Consider the following 19529-nt stretch of genomic DNA (forward strand, 5'->3'; position numbering starts at 1 on the left):
TTTTGGCAACTAGGAATATGTAACAAATTCTGAACAGACTAGCTGAATTTAGGGATAAATATAAATTACTCTTCAAAAATTGTAAATCATGCCCTAAGGGGGAAGAATGGGATTTTCACAGGGGTCTAAGAACACTTGAACTGGGATTTGGGTGCTCACCTCCTTTTAAACCCCTCTGAAAACTCATACTTGAAAGTTTAAAGAAAAGAATATCAAGGACCAAAGTATTCCATTTCATATTGTGGGAAATGAATTAATTGTTGAAAATCTTACATTTTGTTGTCTTCTGATTCTTGAGCTTATAGTAGGCAAACTGTGAGATCACAATTATGTCCATGTTAACATAAAAGATGGCAGTGACAATCTAAAAGAAATCATAAGATGCACCTTCTTATACGTTCAACAAAATAGGATGGTCTTTTTGGAAATGATTTACATGATGTAGAGAACACAGAGATGATAAGTGCCAAAAGTTTGCAAAAAAGCTGTTTAGGATACAAACCAAGTTAGGTTGCTGCAGAGCACTGTAGTATATATTTAGAGGAAGACAAATTCCTGGTCCTTAGACCTGAGGCAGCACAGAGCTTGAGCTACGCAGTCCAACTACTGCTACAACTGCAAAGGTTTAAACAAATTTTAAAGGAATGTGGCACAATCCCTATCTGGGCTAGGTGTTAATCCCTTCCCTTATCCAGAGATGTGTCTCTGCCCCATCTGGGCGCCAGAAGTTCACTTAGGAAGGCAGGGTGCACGCTCACTGCCTCCCCCATACGAAAAGGGTGTGGCTGGCTGTCCTGCTATTGCCCAGCTGGGGAGATAGAATGGGTAATGCTGCCTGAACAGGGATCTTCTGCAGAACTGTGTTACAAACTGGAATTAGTCTCCACCCGGTCCTTGTCTCCCCTATGGCCTGTGACAGCCTTCCAGCTTACGAAGCACATTTTTTTTAAAGCAAGAGGGGAAGGGAGATCAGTAAAGGCAGAAAAGGTTGCGGATCCAGCTAAAGTATCAATGCCTAGCTACATTGGTATTTTTCACAGAGAAATCTTCCTATTCCTACAATAAGTACTCTTTTCAAGTTATTCACGGATAACCCATCTTTGACCTAGTTCCTTTTCTTTACTAATAGACAACTGGCCAAGGAAAAGGGGCAAGAGCTTCAATTTAAAAGGATATCGGTGGAATCTCCATCACTGGGGATTTTTAAGAGCAGATTGGACAAACACCTCTCAGGGATGGTCTAGATAATACTTAGTCCTGCCTTGAGTGCAGGGGACTGGACTAGATGACCTCTCGAGGTCCCTTCCAGTTCTATGATTCTAACTTGGAGAACTGGGTTGAAATCAACAAGATGCAATTTAATAAAGCCAAGTGCAAAGTACTTCACTTAGGACAGAAAAATCAAATGCACAAATACAAAATGGGGAACAACTGGTTAGGCAGTAGTACTTCAGAAAAAGATTTTGGGTTATAGTGGATCACAACTGAATGTGAGCCAACAATTTGATGCAGTTGTGAAAAATCTAATATTCTGGGGTGTATTAACAGAAGTGTTGTATGTATGACATAGGAGGTAATTTTTCTGCTCTTCTCTGCACTGCTGAAGTCTCAGCTGGAGTACTGTGTCCAGTTTTGGGGTCCACACTTTAGAAAAGATGTGCACAAACTGGAGACAATTCAGAAGAGAGCAACAAAAATGTTCAAAGAGAGGCTGACCTATAAGGAAAGGTTAAAAAACACTGGATATGTTTAATCTTGAGAAAAGAAGTCGGGGGGGTGGGGGAGGGGGGAAACCTGGTAAGTCTTCAAATATGTTAAGAGCTGTTATAAAGAGGACTGTGATCAATTATTCTCCATGTCCTCTGAAGGCAGGAAAAGAAGTAATTGGCTTAATCTGCAGCAAGGGAGATTTAGGTTAGATATTAGGAAACGCTTTCTAACTGTAGGGACTGGAATAGGTAACCAAGGGAGGTTGTGAAATTCTCATCAAGGTTTTTAAGTACCAGTTAGACAAACACCTGTCAGGGAAGATCTAGGTATAGTTGGTCCTGCCTGGGTTGGGCGATGGACTAGATGACCTCTCAAGGTCCCTTCCAGTCCTACATTTCTACTATTCTAGAACAATTTGATTTTGTTGTTAGACTACAAAAAGTTAATTGACTCCACTCACACTCAACCCGACTTATGAGGGAAACTTACTTTGAAAATAAACTGGAAAATTCCCACTGAACTTCTTATCAAATAAAGCCCATTTAGTCTACTTAAATGCTTAATTGTGTGAAATGGTTTGTGCAATACAAGTAATAGTATAAAGGGAACTAGCTCGTGATACAGAATCACTCCTACTGTGCTAACGAAGCCACGCAATACAAACTTATAAAAGGGTGATGAGTAGATGAAGAGAGCAAACTTGGCGATAATTTGCTTTTCTAGTATCTGTCTCTCCCTGCAACAGCTAAAAATATATATTTTAAAAATGATAAATCATCATGTAGAAAAGCTGATTACCTGAATTGGCAGTTGATTTGTTAAATAACAGCCTATGAAATTTGTAAGGTCCCCACCAATCCAACACAGCAAAAAGCCCAGAGAGAGTGCTTGGTCCACTTTTCCATTCTGATAAGCAACATAAAGTTGACTATGAAAAAAAAAAATCACAAGAGATGCAAACATGAAACGTTTAACTTCTTTAAATACATTTTACTTTAAAAAAGCCCAGTCACAAGGAATTTCCTGTAGAGGGACTAAATGACAAAGCTAGTATTTTGAAAAAAATACGTCCAGCTCATTATTTCCGGTTCTCTTAAGCCTAGAAATAACAGGCTCAACCTGTCCCCAATACTGCTTGCTTGCATGTGCTATTTTTTCATGGCAGGGAGTGAAACACACCATTTGTTGAACAGCAGAACCAAGCTATTAGTGTTTGATGTACCATGCTGTAGTAACCATCTTTAGTAATGTTGAAACTGGAAAAACATTCACATTTTACAATAAAATGGCGAGGGATACATAAAGCTTCTATGACAGACGGAGGAGAGTCTATTAGCAGTTCAATGCAATGCTCACCAACGTCACAGTTTTAATGTAAAGGTGTCTTTCAAATAATATTTCAGAGGCTCAATGGCTCAAAAATGGTTTTATTCTTCATGATTTCCAGACACCCTTTACTAGTTCAGTAACTAATATTCTCCCTATGTGGAGACATTTTCATCTATTCAGCTCCTGCTATTCCCTACCTGCATATTTGAAATATGAACCCAGCATAAGCACCTCACACAGCACTGCAGAAATGCTGACCGACACTCTGTTTCTGACCCTTTCTCAGTCCCAGTGTTCATTGACCAGGAGCAGCAGGATAGTATGTGACACATAGCATGTGGTTTAAATAATATTAGTCCACTCTCCAGTAAAGACTGCAGGTGTGTGCACACATGCAAGTGTAGGGGAGATGAGGTGAGGGTGACATAGGCCATGTACATTACCACTTCTGTCGGCCAAACTTATGTCCCTCAGCCATGTGGGGAAAAAAATTACCCTCCTGAATGACGTATGTTTGGCTGGCATAAGTGGTAGTGTGCACTGTGCTATGTTGGTAGGAGAGCTTCTCCTGCTGATATAAAACCACCTCCATGAGTGGCGGTAGCTATTTTGTCGATGGGCGAGCTCTCTCCCATAAGCATAGAGTGGCTATAGGAACGATCTTACAGTGGCGCAGCTGCACTGATGCCGCCGTAAGCTCGCTAATGTAGACATGGCCCTATTCTCATTTGCTCTCAGTGGCAGAGATTTGTGTCAAATTGGCACAATAAAATAAGTACATCAAGCTCTTTTGCCAACCACCAAATACTGAAATACTGTTCTAAACATGAACATCATACTACTCTGGCATATGCTATTATGCAGATGGAAACAGAAATGTATCCAAGATCAACTTTAAAAAGGCAGCTTTTGAAAAAGGCTTCAGGCAAGATTACTCATGTGAATCTGAAGACTGCTTAAGATTTTAAACTTACGGTAGTGCAGCAAACAGAAAACAGACAATGGAAATCAGTCCTATGACAACGCTCCAGTACTCCCACGCATTTTCTACACATTCTTCCAAGAGATGCCAAATCCATGGTGTTCCATTTATACACAATCTCCTATTCTCTACTGAAGAGATATTGAAAGCATGTGTATACAGCTGAGGAGCCATCATTCAAGTGCTGAGATTCAATTTCAGACGTTTATTTTTGGCTCTGTTTTTACCCCATGCAAATCCACAAATCCGTTTATCAATGCTGAATTTCCTCTCTCTCAAAAGACCTCCACATCCAGACGGATGACTTGATATAGCAGATATTTCCAATCTTATAAATGGACCTGCCAAATTCAATGACACAAAATACAGCCAGTGTGACTATATCAATTTAAAAGACCAGATCAAAGTTTTCAGTAATTTGGCCACAGGAAACATTGTTTGGGAACATAAAGTCAAACAGAATAAAACTGCGAATACAGACTCTAATCCATAATGCACTTGCTTATATTTACTGTTTATTAAAAAGGAAAAATGGCATTGTCCAGAACCAGGTATTACACAAGCAAATACCGTACAGGTCACTCCACACAATGTACAGATGCATAATCCTAATTTACGTCACCTGTGGCATTTGAGTACCTGGGTCTGCCTTTGGTAGACTGACAGTTGTGCAGTGGTACCAAACTTTAATATATCTGTAATGTGAAAAAACTGTACACTACAGGGTAATGTAAATCAAGCAACTCACTTACCCTTCAGACGAAAGCCAGGTTTTGAATCCAGGCCTCTTAGGGTAAGATTAGCCCACTGAAATAATGGGCTACCAAATACCCTTTTTAATGATAATGGGTCAGATTGTGAACCCCTCATTCACATTTGTGAATACTCACTCACATGAATACCCTCACTGACTTCAATGTAACTGCTCATGTAAGTATTGCTTACCAGTGCAAATAAGGGCTTCATATTCTGGCTCTCTGGTATCTCCAAGCATTTAAGAAAAAATCTGTTACATCAGAATTTGTTCATGATGTCAGATAATTAAGAATAGGATTCTGTTTAAACTTGGTCTGGAGTCTAAATCACAAAATATTGATTTCTTGTAACTTTCCAAATAAGTCCTCCAGAATATATTTCTTTGAATCAGGCCACAAAACATCATATTCACAATGGATTTCTAAAATTTGTTTTCCCTTTATTATAAGTTTGGCAAGTTTTATATTTCTGTATTTCAAGTAAAATACCCAGTATTTCAAACTTGTTTTTTGTTGTTTGCTTCAGCTGGTAAGTTACATTTCTAACTTGAAAGGCTCAAGAAACATCAGTTTTTCTAAACACGAATAAGGCATGCCTCAGCACTGAGTAAAATTAAAACAAATGGCTTTGAGGAAGTACAAGTTTATCTTCAGTATGCCACTGACCAAGTAACATGGAATGAACTAGAAAACAAGCTTTCCAAGGGTGTTGTGGAGGTGTCAGTAGCAACTCCAGAGTGAAGTCTGCATGAAGATACCACAGATACAGTGTCTAAATTCCATATATCATACGTGTGGGAATGGGCCTGGGAGGGGAATCACATGCCTCAGCACCACACTGATAAATCTTACTCTTAGGTTAATGACAGAATTTCAAGAAAGTCATTTCAGGTTTCTAGAGATTTTATACACACACTTCCAAGTGCATAACAGGAATGATTAATATCTGTGTGAGAGCACACTGTTCCACTGTAGGTAACACAGAACCATGTTAGATTATGTAGCCAGTCTGTAAGGGATTGGGTTGAAGCTGTTTTTACAACACAACAAGCTATTTTCAATGTCTTTTGAAATCTTACAGGTTGATGGCATAAAATAAATGCTGTACATTATAAAACTGGGATTAGCTTTACCCTCCCAGGGCTTGTTCTATACTTCCATGAGACCTCTGGTAGCTGTATTGTCATAATGTGGTGCAGGCTGGGGCATCACATTGCAGATAGAGCTGGATGGCCTTGGGGGGGAATTGATGTCACAGCACCTAAAAAAAAAAATATATATTGACATTGTACTGAATCCGCCATTTAGCCTGGCTAGTGAATGGCTCAGCACTTACTGCTGAAATCACTGATCTTTGTAGCCATTTCTGCAAGTCACTTTTAAAGTTTAACAACTATGTGTGGATTGTGACAGGGTAGACAGGCATGTTTTAGATACACTTGCCTGATCTTGCACCACTGAAGTCATGGACCACACCAATTGTTAGGCATGATGCCAAAGGGCAAGTATCTTCAGTCATTCAGAAAGTATTATTGTTGTGAGAGATTCTTACATTTTCTAAAGATTGGTTAACAAGTAATTATTTAAAAAGGAGTACTTGTGGCAGCTTAGAGACTAACAAATTTATTTGAGCATAAGCTTTTGTGAGCATCTGATGAAGTGAGCTGTAGCTCACGAAAGCTTATGCTCAAATAAATTTGTTAGTCTCTAAGGTGCCACAAGTACTCCTGTTCTTTTTGCGAATACAGACTAACATGGCTGCTACTCTGAAAGTAATTATCTGTGCACCCACGGCACCCATATAATCTGAACATTTAGCTGTCAGATTCCATTTCTTGCAATGCCTATTTCACAGATCTGTAGAATGGGCTAGATAAATGAGCAATTTGATTAAACACTGTTCAAACTATGATTCCCATGCTGTAGATCTATGTGGGTATTCAGTATAAGCACGCTAATAAGGACTCAGTCACCTGACTTCATTGTAGGTTAGCCTACCCTCTTCCACTATGGTGCCCCTACCCCCCACCCCCAAATAAACAAACAAACCTGCAGCCATTACAGAAAACCAAACACTTCAAAAGGTGGTGCGGACTACATGGGCTCCAAACGCTTCCCAGGTGAATGAAATCCTTGTCTTTGGCCTCTTGCCACACAACACATTTAAGGCATGTGGTTATTCTGGGATTATTTTTACTTAACATTTATGTGGTACCCTACCTTCAGTGTTGGCAACTTCTGTGAATTCGTTGTAAGTCTTGCAATAATTGCTTGTTTCTCTTAAAGCTCCAGCTATTGGAGTAATTTTGCACAGTGCTTTGCAACTCTAAAAGTCATGATGACAAAATCATCAGCTCTGTTAGATGCTGGGACCTCTGTATGCTATCCACCCAGCCCTATTCCCTATGACAAAGTTCTGGGGAAGGCTTAAAACCCACATTCTTCTGTTGCTGCTGGGATCATGCTATTCCTAGGCCAGGGTGAGTGTCCTTTTGTTCCTTTCTGGGGTTGTTTTAACTCAGTTCAGTGTTGCATTGGGAAATGCACTGTAATGAACAAATTCTCATATCTATTATGATGGTGGAATATTGCAGGATTTCCTGGGCTCAGACCAGTTTAATCCACTTGAGGAAGCTAATACACCTTTTTGTCCCTTCTGCACAGAAATTTTAAATTTTTTCCAACAACTTCTTAAAGCTCATGAGGTTACTTTTTTTCAATTAGGTTCCTCAAAACTGACTACGTTCCCTGAGGAGAGACAAGAGGATAAGGCGATAGGTACAACAGAAAGAGAAAAATGTGTTGTCTGAGTCACCAGTGATAATAAAAGGAAAAAGAAAATGTAAGGAGGCATCTATCTTTTGCTTTCATCACAACTCTTTATGTGCACAACCCAGTATTTCTGTAAGAGGGTTAAAATTTTTTTTTCCTCTAGATATTTTACTGGCTTTTCTTTTAAGATTACTATACATACTGTAGTTACTGACATTAAGTCCTTGGAAAAATTCTCAATTACATGCTGTTTCTACCATAATGAATGACTTAGAACACAGTACTCAGATCTCAGAAAGACTTGTAATAAGGGCTTGTCTACATGAGGAAATTGATCAGAAGAGCTACTGTGCTTTAAATTCCCACCCTACCTTATCCCAGAAAACTTCCCTAGGTAGACAAGCCCTAAGATCATATTGAGGAGAGGAAGGCAGGCCTTGTAGTAAAGCGGCTGTATTAGGACTCAGGAGATCTGCCATAAACCTCCTGTCTCTCCTTGGGAAAGCTGCAGGCAGGCAAATTTTCACAAGTGGCTGCTGAGTTTTGAGTGCCTCTCTTCTTGGATGCCAAGCAATAAGACTCCCTTACAGGTGCCTGACTATGAATTTATGTGTTTGAAAGTGGTCGTCCCCCCCCCCTCCCCTCAGTTTCAAATAATAATATTAACTAAATCCAGGTTGAGATTTTGGAAGGGAAAAATCAGTTGTGCAATATTTGTATTTACGTATTCCTAACAAAATCAGTGGAACTAGTCTATGTGATAAGACTTACAACTTATTTCATTCACTTGATCCTCCTATTTTATTCCTACAACTCTTTCATGTTCCTGTTTTCTTTAAATAATCCTTTTACTGGTTGCATGCTCTCAGCATGGGTGATTGTCTCTTTAGGATCAACAATCAAATATGTATATCACATTTGAGGGGAAAAAACCTAATTTTTTTCAATAGGGAGCTCCCAGTTTATCCTGGTAAAATTCGGCTGGAGAAATAAAGTCAATTTTTGAAAGGGGACAAGCCATCCAGGAGCAAGGTGAGCAGTAGTAGCATGTGAGCTAAATAGCCATCTCACAGGTACATTGACAGACTGAGAACGCTGGGTGTAGGTCAAACACAAGCTGCCAAAATCCATCCCAGAGGCCCTTTCCCAGTCTTTCGAAGAACTGGAATTCTTTGAAGGTGCCACAGGGGGAACTGGCATAATAATGTATGGAGGTGGTTATTAAACTTTTTTGTATTGTGATCCCACTCAGAAACAATATCATTCTCCTAATCCTGAGCCGATATCTTCCCCGAGGCAACTACAGTACTGGGTCAGAAGAAGAAAAAAGTAATGAGGATGTATTAAAAGCCAGCAAATGAACATAATTTAACTTTAATCTGGACGCTGCTATTATTCTGTTGCACACACTTCACACCAGAGCTCTCTCTATTTCTTGTGTGGGAGGAGGGCCAGAACTTTACATTTAGTTCATGAACTCTCCTTCAGTTTGCTCTGCCCCCATGTGTATTTGCTACTCCTCCCTTCAGTATTTATTCGGTGCCTTCTGTAAATGCGATCCGCTGAATTTACAGCACCGAGGCCAAAGAAAGGTATGAGGCAGACATGAATGGCCAGGGCCAAAGGGAGATCAAAGTGGAGCTGTTTGAGGGAGGGAAAACAAACCCAAGAGGAGGGCAAAACAAAGCACCAACCTGGCAATAGCTACCCAGCTTCCTTCAGGCAAAGCGAGGGAAAAGCCCCAGTCCCAGGCTGAATCTCACGGGTCTCTGCCTGTTACCTAGCTCACCAGAAGGTCCCTTCGGGGGGCAAAAAGTCCCTGTGAAGAGGGAGGGGAGGAAGTGAACCCCAAAAGCACAATACAAGAGCAGGGATCCCTGGAGCTGCCCCCCTCCCCGCCTACACGGGAATCCCGGCCCCGCAACGGACCCCACTGCCGAGACGGGGACTCCGGCCTCGTAACCACCCAGCCCAGCGCGGGGAGGGTCCCTCTGCCGCCGAAGCCCCAGCGCAACCCCACAAGCCCCGCGCGGCTCCCTCCAGCCGAGCCCCAGAAGAACGGGGTCCCTGTCTCCAGCCTCCCTCCAGCCCCTCGCCTCCGCACGCAGCAGGCGAGCGCGAACCTGCCTCTGCCGCCCCAGCGCGGCGGCGGCGACGCCCGGCCCAGTCCAGCGCCTTCCCCAGCGTCCCGCCAGCCGGCCCGGCCCACAGGCCGCTCCCCCGGCCCCGCCCAGTCGCGGGCCCGGGCAGCGGAGAGCAGCGGCGGCCGGAGCGGAGGCAGGGCGCCCTCTGCAGGCAGCGGGGGGTGTCTGCCCGTCACAGGACGAGCACACCGGCTCGGCACACAACGCAGACACTCGCTGACGCAGTGCCCGCCCAGAGGGAACCACACAATTGGCATACAGACAATACACACACAGCTGTGCTCACTGGCACGCACCCACAGCCCACAGCCATGAACTCTGTCACACACACCAACCCACTGACATCACACATTGTAACCCAACATAAACCGACCTATAGAAAACATACCCATAGGCACTGACTCATAATACACATGTAGCGACAACATACACTACTAGAGTCCCCGGGCGGCCCCGATACACCAGTTGCCACAGACACATTCCATAGACACGTGGCATACACTCAGAAGAGAGGTATCCGTACACACCCTGAGTCAACAGACCCGCACACAGAAGTGTACCAGTAACGTGGAACACTATGACAGGTTTCAGAGTAACAGCCGTGTTAGTCTGTATTGGCAAAAAGAAAAGGAGTACTTGTGGCACCTTAGAGACTAACCAATTTATTTGAGTATAAGTTTTCGTGAGCTACAGCTCACTTCATCGGATGCATACTGGCATGCATCCGATGAAGTGAGCTGTAGCTCACGAAAGCTTATGCTCAAATAAATTGGTTAGTCTCTAAGGCGGAACACTATGTAATTTCATTTCCTATCGCTACACTTAACCCCTTACATTAGTGGTGGAGGACAAGAGAAAGGATTTTCATCTCCAGCTGATTTGTGCTTAACGGTTTCCACTCAGTGGCTTATGACACTTTCAACTGCCAAGGTCTGAATATCTAACCTTTTATTTATTTATTTTTAACTTTTTTTGTGCTTAGCATATTCTGAACAATTTGTAGGAGTAGGCCACTCCCTGACTTCTACAAAAAGAAAAGGAGTACTTGTGGCACCTTAGAGACTAACCAATTTATTTGAGCATAAGCTTTCGTGAGCTACAGCTCACTTCTTAGGGTGCTTTTTTTGATCAGGTGGTTCCGCAGTTTCTTTGAGAGCGTATGGCACAAGCTGTCAGCATAGTCTATATGGTATGTATGCCAAATAACTTTACACTATCACCTACTCATAAATGAATTTGTAATGATTTGGTTTCTAGTACTGCCCTCTGCTGGATGGAATATATATTTTACCACATACTGTTTATGGGGTGATATCAACGCGATAAACTGCAAACCCTTGCGATACATCACATTTATCATGCACCACTGACTTCCTCACTTGCACTTTGCTCGTTAATCTATCTCCACTGTGACTTATTGCAAAACCCTGAGCCATGTTCAAAACAGCTGCCAGTTTTAAAAAATAACTTCAAATCTTGAACCACTGACAGGTTTAAGGTCCAATGTCTCATGAACCTAAAGGTCTACAAACAAGTGCTTTGCCTTACTGGAGAAGCTGGAAAGTACTCTGCGATTTTTACAACTGTTTGAGGCTCTGATTAATAACAGTGCTGAAGCACATGCTTTTCTGAATAGGGATGCTTTATTAAATCAAGACAGGAAATGATGGATACTTCATGCAAATTACTGGTTGTACTGCAATGGCTGCATACAAATACCATACAATAATCTCGCACATTTGGCCTCAAAATGTGGCAAATTAAGTTGCATTTGGTTATTCTGCCCTGGACAAGTGAGCTGAAGGAGTAGGTGTTACAGCTCAACTAGAAGAGGGAGAGAGAGAGAGAAGTTTCATACCATCCATCTATCCTAATCTGGTAAATAGTACTGTCACACATAAATAACAGCTCATTGCATGTTTTTGACTAGTAATGGATACTAAAATTAAATTTGTAACATTTGATAGTTTGATGATCTGAGTTCAGTTCCCAGAGAACAGATGTCTGTACCTAACACCATCACCACAGTTGGTACTAATTGACACCCTTCCTGGCTGTGTCAGTAGAAAGGCCAAGCAATGAATGGGAAAGGGGACTGCACTACTTTCTCATTCCTAGAGGTGGATGATCAGCCTTGGTATAAGGAGGAAGTTGCACCTATTTACTCTAGGGATGAACTTGGTGTGGTTTTTCCAAATCTGGACTGTACTTTCTCTTCCCTGAGGATACACAGAGGGCTACAGTTTCCAAGGCTGTCAGTCTAAAACCTTTCACAAGCAGTGAATCCACTAAACGAGAGAAATAAAAATGTACTGGGATTTTTCATGGTTGCTATGCCCTCTGAATACTGTGGTGACATTTCTGATGTCTTTAGAGCCTGTACTTTATATTGCTGACACTTAGTGGTGTCTGATATACTTTACATGTTACTGGCTACTCTTAAATGCTACCTTAGCATTTCTCTAATAATGGCACAGAGACTATGAGCCAAGATACTAAACAGTCTAATGTACAATCCTGTGATCTTCATAAGAGGTATGTTGTAAAGATGAATATTTAAAAAAATATTTTAATAGGGAAGAGTATTATATAAGATACTGAATGTTTAATAAACTTTTACTTTCTATTTTCATTGAGAGTCTTTATATCTATATTGTTTGAGGCTTGGATAATCAGTATACGGTTGGGAAAATGCATAAAGACAGGCTTTTGGGTCTATTGTTCTGGTTTAATTGCTGCTCAACCAATGATTCACTGTTGTTTTTGGCAGCTGAGCAGACTTTGCCTGGCACTGTAAATTTCCCCTGTTTATGTCTATGAGACTCATCTGTTGCTGACTGGCAAAAGCAGACAGCTTCTTATACATGTACAATAGGAGTTAGACTTGTAGAAGGAATAGTTTATGTGCCTTACAACAACCTACCTAAAGCACTAATATAGCATCCATTACCATAGTAGCTGAATGCCCTATTGTCTTTTTCTTCACAACACCCTTCTGATATAGGGAAATGCTATTATCCCGATTTTAAAGATGGGGAAATGGGGCACAAGAAACTAAGTGACTGTGTGGTGCACTATTGAACATGGGTCTCTTAAATTCTAGGCTAGCATCCTAGCCCCTGTATCATCCTTCCTAAGTTCCTATATGATGATTACTTATGTCAGAGCTGGTCAGGAAATAATTTTCCCCTACAAAAAATGGATTTTTTTAAAGTGTTCAACAACCAAAAAAAAATCTATTTTCAAGTTTTCACAAAAACCTGAGTTCTTTTTGATTAAATGGATTTTTTTGGTGAATATTTCCATTTAATCAAAAAGCCATATACCAGCAAAAAACGTTTTAATTAAAATTTTTTGGCCATCTCTAGTGTCAGTATAGTTAGTTAAAAAGGGAGGCATTATTTCAATTGCAGTTTTAAAGATATAGGACACCATTTTCCAAGCTAAAATGATCTACATTTCACCATCAAAATGACATGTATATGACATTATGTTCATATGCCTTGAATCTCTTGAGTTTGTATTATAATACTAACATATTTATATACCCTTTCTCACAAAAAGTCATGGGATTCCTTACCATATGAAACTAATTATTTTATACTAATCTGATTAAACATAATTAGTTTAAGTTTGGCACAATCAAAAGCACATGAATGCAGGGCCTTTTAATGGAAAGTGTTGGGCAACCTTAACTATAGGCAGGGCTACCAGCTCTGCTTTTAATATATCTGGTCTATTTGGACCTTACTTCAGTCATTCCTCACAAAGGGTCTGAGTCCTGTAAGCTCTGTCTGTATGGAATTCTCACTGAGAGTCTATTATGCCTGGTGTTGCCCAGCTGGTCTTTGCACTCTTTCAAATTCCACTTAAAAGATGTTTGCAAATTAGTATGTGAAATACAATTTGCAGGGTTTGAAGTTTGAATTATCCAACGATCAAATTCTATAGTAAATCCATAGGCAAAGTTTGGGTTTGCATGGATTCACTCTGGTTTGCCAAAACCAGAAATGGGTTGGGTTTCAGCAGTGATGCAGCTACAGACTTTGGAGCTCAGGGAAATACAACACACCTTGTAAAACTGGATTAAAATTGTTCTGTGGGCCAAAGTATAAATAATAATGACATTATGCCCAGGAATGAGGGGAGTTAGAGAAGATGATAGGCTATTGACAGCTGGACAGATAAAGATATCAGGAGAAATTGTTGTTCTTCTGAATTTTCCAGCTGATTCATGATACACAATTTAAATGCAGGTTTCAGAGTAGCAGCCGTGTTAGTCTGTATCCGCAAAAAGAAAAGGAGTACTTGTGGCACCTTAGAGACTAACAAATTTATTTGAGCATAAGCTTTTGTCAGCCTCCCACTTTCATCTGAGAAATCAGTTGAAAATGTCCTCTGCAGAACTGGCTGATCCTTCTGAGCACAAGGCCCAACCAATAGGAACCACAAGCCTTGTTTTCACAAGTGCTGAGTACCTGCAGCTCGTATTAACTGCAGTTTGATTTATAGGTGCTCAGGACTTCAGAAAATCAAGACCCTTATGACTTCTAGCATGTGAATTTCCATATGTGACCAGCCTGAAAGAACCAGGATTGAACTTGAACTACATTGCAAACAGTAGTCTGATAAAACATACAGACAACAAGAGAGAGGAAAACATTTAGCAATATACCTCTACAAGCAGTTCATGAACCCAAACAAAATTTGAGCAAACCAGTGACAGATTCTGGAAACAGTTCACACTCAATCCAAGGAATATTTAGAGTATTTTGATGATTCTAGTTGAAATATCCATACAGCTCTAATGCCCAGGTCTCACAGCCCAAGTCAGAGGTAAGTGTACTGATAATTGTAGATTTTCTGTTCTTTTGCTATTCCATTGTTTGTGTGGTAAAACATTACCAGGGGCCAGTTTACTCAGGCTTGAAAATGTACGTATCTCTTGAGTCATGAACTGCAATTCCTGATGTCCACTGAAAAAAAATGTATAAGGAGAAGACGATCTGGTGAATGAAAGCCAATTATTTTATAAACTACATTTTAAAAAAAGTACTGTACAACATTATATATTTATAGATACAATTTTGTTCAACTGTCACATCACAGAATGAATTATACATTAGCCCAAGGGATTTAACATTTATGAATGTCTTTGTTGCCTTGATATTAAAAAATAAAATATCTTCATTGTCTGTGTTTGCATGACATGTTAACTTTTGTATATGTAGCACAGAGCAGAGGTGCTGTAGTTACCAGCCTCAAAGGGACATTATATACACAATGGGGCTTATCACTTTTTAAAGGTGAAATAATGCCTACATAATTTTGATATGTTCTTTTTTCCTGGGAAAAAGGCAGTGATATTTTTACAATTAAAATATTTTGAATTTATGTGGTAGGAGAAAATAGCACTGATATTTGAAATTATTTAGAAGATGGTGCCATCTTTACCTAGCCTACCTGCTGCCAGAGTTGCAAGAGTTGGCAAAGCTTATTGGACCAAGCAGAGCTACTGGCAAGAATTAATAAAAGTCTGGAATTTGGATTTAAAACTAAATTTAAACCCAAGAGATTTAAAGATGGAATTCAAAGCTGTGTTTCATCAGATTTAACCCTAAAAATATTGAGCCAGCTTCTCTTGTACAACCCTACTAAAGTCAATAGGTTATATGCATGTCTTTGACTTCAATGAGGCAGCGTTCAGTTATATAAACAACAAATTTAACTCATAATCCCTATTTATACTGTCATGGGGCCTTATCTTGACAGGTGTTGAGCATGAGGATCCTGATCTAGTGAAGCACGTGTACATATGTTTAACTTTAAGCACGTGTGTCTCAATCCGAAGCCCACTGCAGCCTATGGGCATACTCCTGTCCATTTCAATGAGTAGTGGATTAGGCTTGTGCATAGTATAGAATTCAGTGGGATTAATACTCACATAGTTAAACTTTAAGTGCTTAGCTGGATTGGGATCCAGGACCTCAGAGTAGCTTACCTGGAAACGGTTAGTATCAGGCTTCTAGTTTGTATAATTTTTATCTCCTTTCCAGCTCTCTTCCTTCACTCTTGTTCTTTTTGACAAGCAAGAATCATGGAGAGTCATTTTCTGTTAAATGAAGAGCAGAGGGGTAAACTAGCTTGAGCAGAAGGAATAAACAACTTTTATGGTTAAACTCAATTGGACTGGATACTGGAATTCCAGCTCCTAACCTCAGATCTAAATTGCTCCATTGCCCCATGAGTCTAGCTCGGGGGTGGGCAAACTTTTTGGCCCAAGGGCCATATCGGGGTGTGAAACTGTATCGAGGGCCAGGTAGGGAAGGCTGTGCCCCCACACAGCCTGGCCCCAGCCCCCTGTTCACCCCCTCCCACTTCCCGCCCCCTGACTGTCCCCCTCAGAACCCCCAACCCATCCAACCCCACCTGCTCCTTGTCCCCTGACCGCTCCCTCCCAGGACCCCCTGCCCCAAACTGCCCCCCCCCGGAATCCCACCCCCTATCCAACCCACCCGCTCCCCGTCCCCTGACTGCCCCCTGGCCCCTATCCACCCCACCCACCCCCTGATAGGCCCCCCGGGACTCCCATCCAACCCCCCCGTTCCCCGTCCCCAACTGCCCCAGAACCTCTGCCCCATCCAACCACTCCTTGTCCCTTATCTGCCCCCCGGGACCCCCTACCCAACCCCCTCATCGCCATGCGTGCACCACCACCGCCCCCTTACCATGCCGTTCAGAGCAGCAGGAGCTCACAGCCCCGCTGCCCGCGTGGCAGCGTAGCTGCGGGGGCAGGGGGACAGCAGGGGAGGGGTCAGGGGCTAGCCTCCCCAGCCAGGAGCTCAAGGGCCAGGCAGGATGGTCCCGGGGCTGGATGTGGCCCGGGGGCCGTGCTTGCCCACCTCTGGTCTAGCTGAAAACCTCCCCACACTAATGCAATTACAAGATGATTATAACTAGTTCTCCGCTGAGTATCCCACGTACAGTAGATGTTTTGAAATGAGTTTGCACTTTGCCAATGCAAGATTAAATTTGGTTGAAATACCATTTATCTTTGAAAGTGTTAATCTGATTTATCTCTATTTTGTACTTTTTCTCCCTAATGTATTTGACAGCGAAATTGAATCGTTTTTACTGCAGAGCTGAGCATGAAAGGTGAACATTCAATTTGCTATTTCTTGATTTTTATGCAATGTGTATGCTTCAGTACTCGATAAATTCAAACCTTGTGGGAAAGAACTACAGAATCATATTGTGAACACAAAGGACCAGATGTTGGTTTATATAATAGAGATTATTGGTTTGCATTTTTAATTTACAAGAAAAAAATTGATTCTCTGCAATATATTGTGAAAGTTCAATGAGTCTTATTTGTATTGGAGTACTCACTAGTAGCTGTGTGACATTTTGGTGGGATGGAGGTGATAGGATTAGCCAGGATGCAGCAAAAAGGGCATGAAAAGAGGGAATAACAAAGACTGGAGATGTTTGGGAATCATGGATGCTTGGTGAAGCAGGGGCCCATTCTGGATAAAATTGAGGAGGTGGGAGAGACTATTAACTGGCATTTATCTCTTTATAGGCCAGTGGCAGTTCATGTGAAAGAGACCTGTTTAATTATGATAATTTGTTATTTCTCTCTTTTTAAAGCTCAGTAACTTATTGCTGGAGTGTCCACACCAAGCAATGCAAATACCAATGGGAGGGGAGACAAGTATTAAAACTGTATTCTGGGCTGAGAAAATGGAGACAAAAATTCATGAAATACTAAAATAACCTTTTGAAAAGTGCTAGTTTATGATTAAATTGTGTGTGAAAACTAGGTATCCTAGGATTATGGAACTGTCTGTAAAACCTGTTCTCCTAACCTATATTCCACACAGTTACGTTCACAATTTTTTTACTCAGATCAAAAGTTAGACGGGGTGATGTCAAAATCAGGCTTACAATAGAATATCAATGTACACTTAGCTAGCATGTCGCGACTGTACCTCCATAAAATAATAATAACCATAACACAATCCTCTAAACTGTGAGGATCTTTTATCTGTACTGAAGTCTTCTACTGCAAAACTAGCAAGCAAAAATCTGTACCAGAAAGGAAGCTACATAGCCACATTGCATCTGATCTGAATTCATATAAATAATTTCTCTTCAAGAGATATTTTCCTTCTCCCTTTATTTTTTAATGTCTACCTTCCCCGAACCACTAAGTAAATGTTACCATAATTTGTTTTTGGTGCTCCAATTTAAATGATAATTCTTCAGGGAAGAAATTTTCTTCTTATTTGTCTTTAAAACACCATGCTCCCCTGTAGAACTACATAAATAGTAATTGGTAATGCATGTTTGTTTCATATGCACAATTCCTCCTGAGATCAGTGGAACTCTATGGCTTAAGTGCGTGCGGATACATATCTAGTTTTGAGAAGAACTTTGCCCTAAATTATCGTTCTGTCTGTTTGAAAACTACTGTCTGCCAGCTGTCCTATGTGAAACATTTGTACTTGCATAGTATATTAGTAACTGCACCTGCTAGGGGCTAGAGATCTACTGTATTGCAGGGGCATCTCCAAATTGTGAGATCATTTTGCTCTCTAGTGGCTGCAGCTTAATAATTAGGCACTATAGCCAGGATAGATTGCCACTCCAGGGCAATGTGGGCTCACGTTTTAATCACCACTACTATAGCATGTATATTTAATTGTTTAATCAGCAGAGAGCAACTATTTCACACACTTTTAGACATTGTATCCAGAAGAGGGTGGCTGTGGAACGACAGAGAGAAAGACACATATACTCAAATAGCATGTTATAGACACTTATTGCTTTTCTCTCTCCCCCCTTATCTTTTGAAAAGGTTAGCAAAATTCCTGTATTGTTACTTCTGTAATATTGATATACGTACCTTAATATCCTGTGTGGTTGGTACCACCAGTTCTGGAGGGCAATTCTTATCATTAATCACTTACATTACGGTAGTATTTAAAGGCCCTAATCAGAATGAGAGTATTGTGCTGGGTGCTGTTCAAAAACAGATAATGAGACAGTCTTTTCCCCAGACAGCTCATTTCCTGAATTCCTCCTCTGTAACAACCACAGCCCCCAACAGACTGAGCCTTTACATCTGTGTAGCTGAGAGCATCAGGATTTCTTAGTTAAATATCTAGGCTGGCTCCTTCTCCTTGTTTCCAGGTGTTCTTACAAGACTTCTTGCTCTTCTTCACAGAGAAAAGCCTAAGCACCTGTTGAAGCAGCTGGAAACAAGGAGGTGGAATCAGTGCCATGTGAGCACATAGTTCTCTATGGACCACAATTTGGGAACAACTGCCCTACATATTTTTCAGGGTTCCCTCCCAACTCTGAACTCTAGGGTACACATGTGGGGACCTGCATGAAAGACCTCCTAAGCTTATTTCTACCAGCTTAGGTTAAAACTTCCCCAAGGCACAAATTCTTTGCCCTTGGAGGGTACACTTGCCACCACCAAGTGATTTAACAAAGAATCAGGGAAAGGACCACTTGGAGTTCCTATTCCCCCAAAATATCCCCCTAAGCCTTATACCCTCTTTCCTGGGGAGGCTTGAGAATAATATCCTAACCAACTGGTTACAAAGTGATGACAGACCCAAACCCCTGGGTCTTAGGACAATAGAAAAATCAGTTAGGTTCTTAAAAGAAGGATTTTATTTAAAAAAAAAAAGGTAAAAATCACCTCTGTAAAATTAGGATGGAAAATAACTTTACAGGGTAACAAAAGATTCAAAAACACAGCAGAACTTCCTCTAAGCTTAGTTTCAAAATTACAAAAAACAGGAATAAACTTCCCTCCAGCAA

The 19529-nt window shown here is 41.1% G+C and overlaps 1 protein-coding gene across 16 annotated transcripts in view; it reads right to left on the reverse strand.

The window, feature by feature from the left end:
- Positions 1 to 18868, reverse strand: part of LOC102932031 (lysosomal amino acid transporter 1 homolog) — a 34227-nt gene extending 15359 nt beyond the window's left edge. For 3 of the 16 annotated variants that reach the window (XR_005226833.2, XM_037909243.2, XM_037909239.2), the window contains exons 1-6: positions 9672 to 9772; positions 9243 to 9367; positions 5910 to 6037; positions 4014 to 4362; positions 2509 to 2638; positions 274 to 364 (exon numbers count right to left, since the gene is read on the reverse strand). Coding sequence is in view for 15 of the 16 variants with exons in the window: in XM_037909243.2 (XP_037765171.1) it covers positions 274 to 364; positions 2509 to 2638; positions 4014 to 4198 (406 nt within the window). In the remaining variant the exon portion in view is untranslated. Of the gene's footprint in view, positions 1 to 273; positions 365 to 2508; positions 2639 to 4013; positions 4363 to 4966; positions 6038 to 6996; positions 9216 to 9242; positions 9368 to 9671; positions 9773 to 18600 lie in introns of those variants that run through there. The other 13 variants (XM_043522672.1, XM_037909240.2, XM_043522676.1 and 10 more) reach the window with 11 other exon arrangements.
- Positions 18869 to 19529: the final 661 nt, after the last annotated feature.

The sequence above is a fragment of the Chelonia mydas genome, chromosome 9, assembly GCF_015237465.2.
Source record: "Chelonia mydas isolate rCheMyd1 chromosome 9, rCheMyd1.pri.v2, whole genome shotgun sequence".
Taxonomy (NCBI): domain Eukaryota; kingdom Metazoa; phylum Chordata; order Testudines; family Cheloniidae; genus Chelonia; species Chelonia mydas.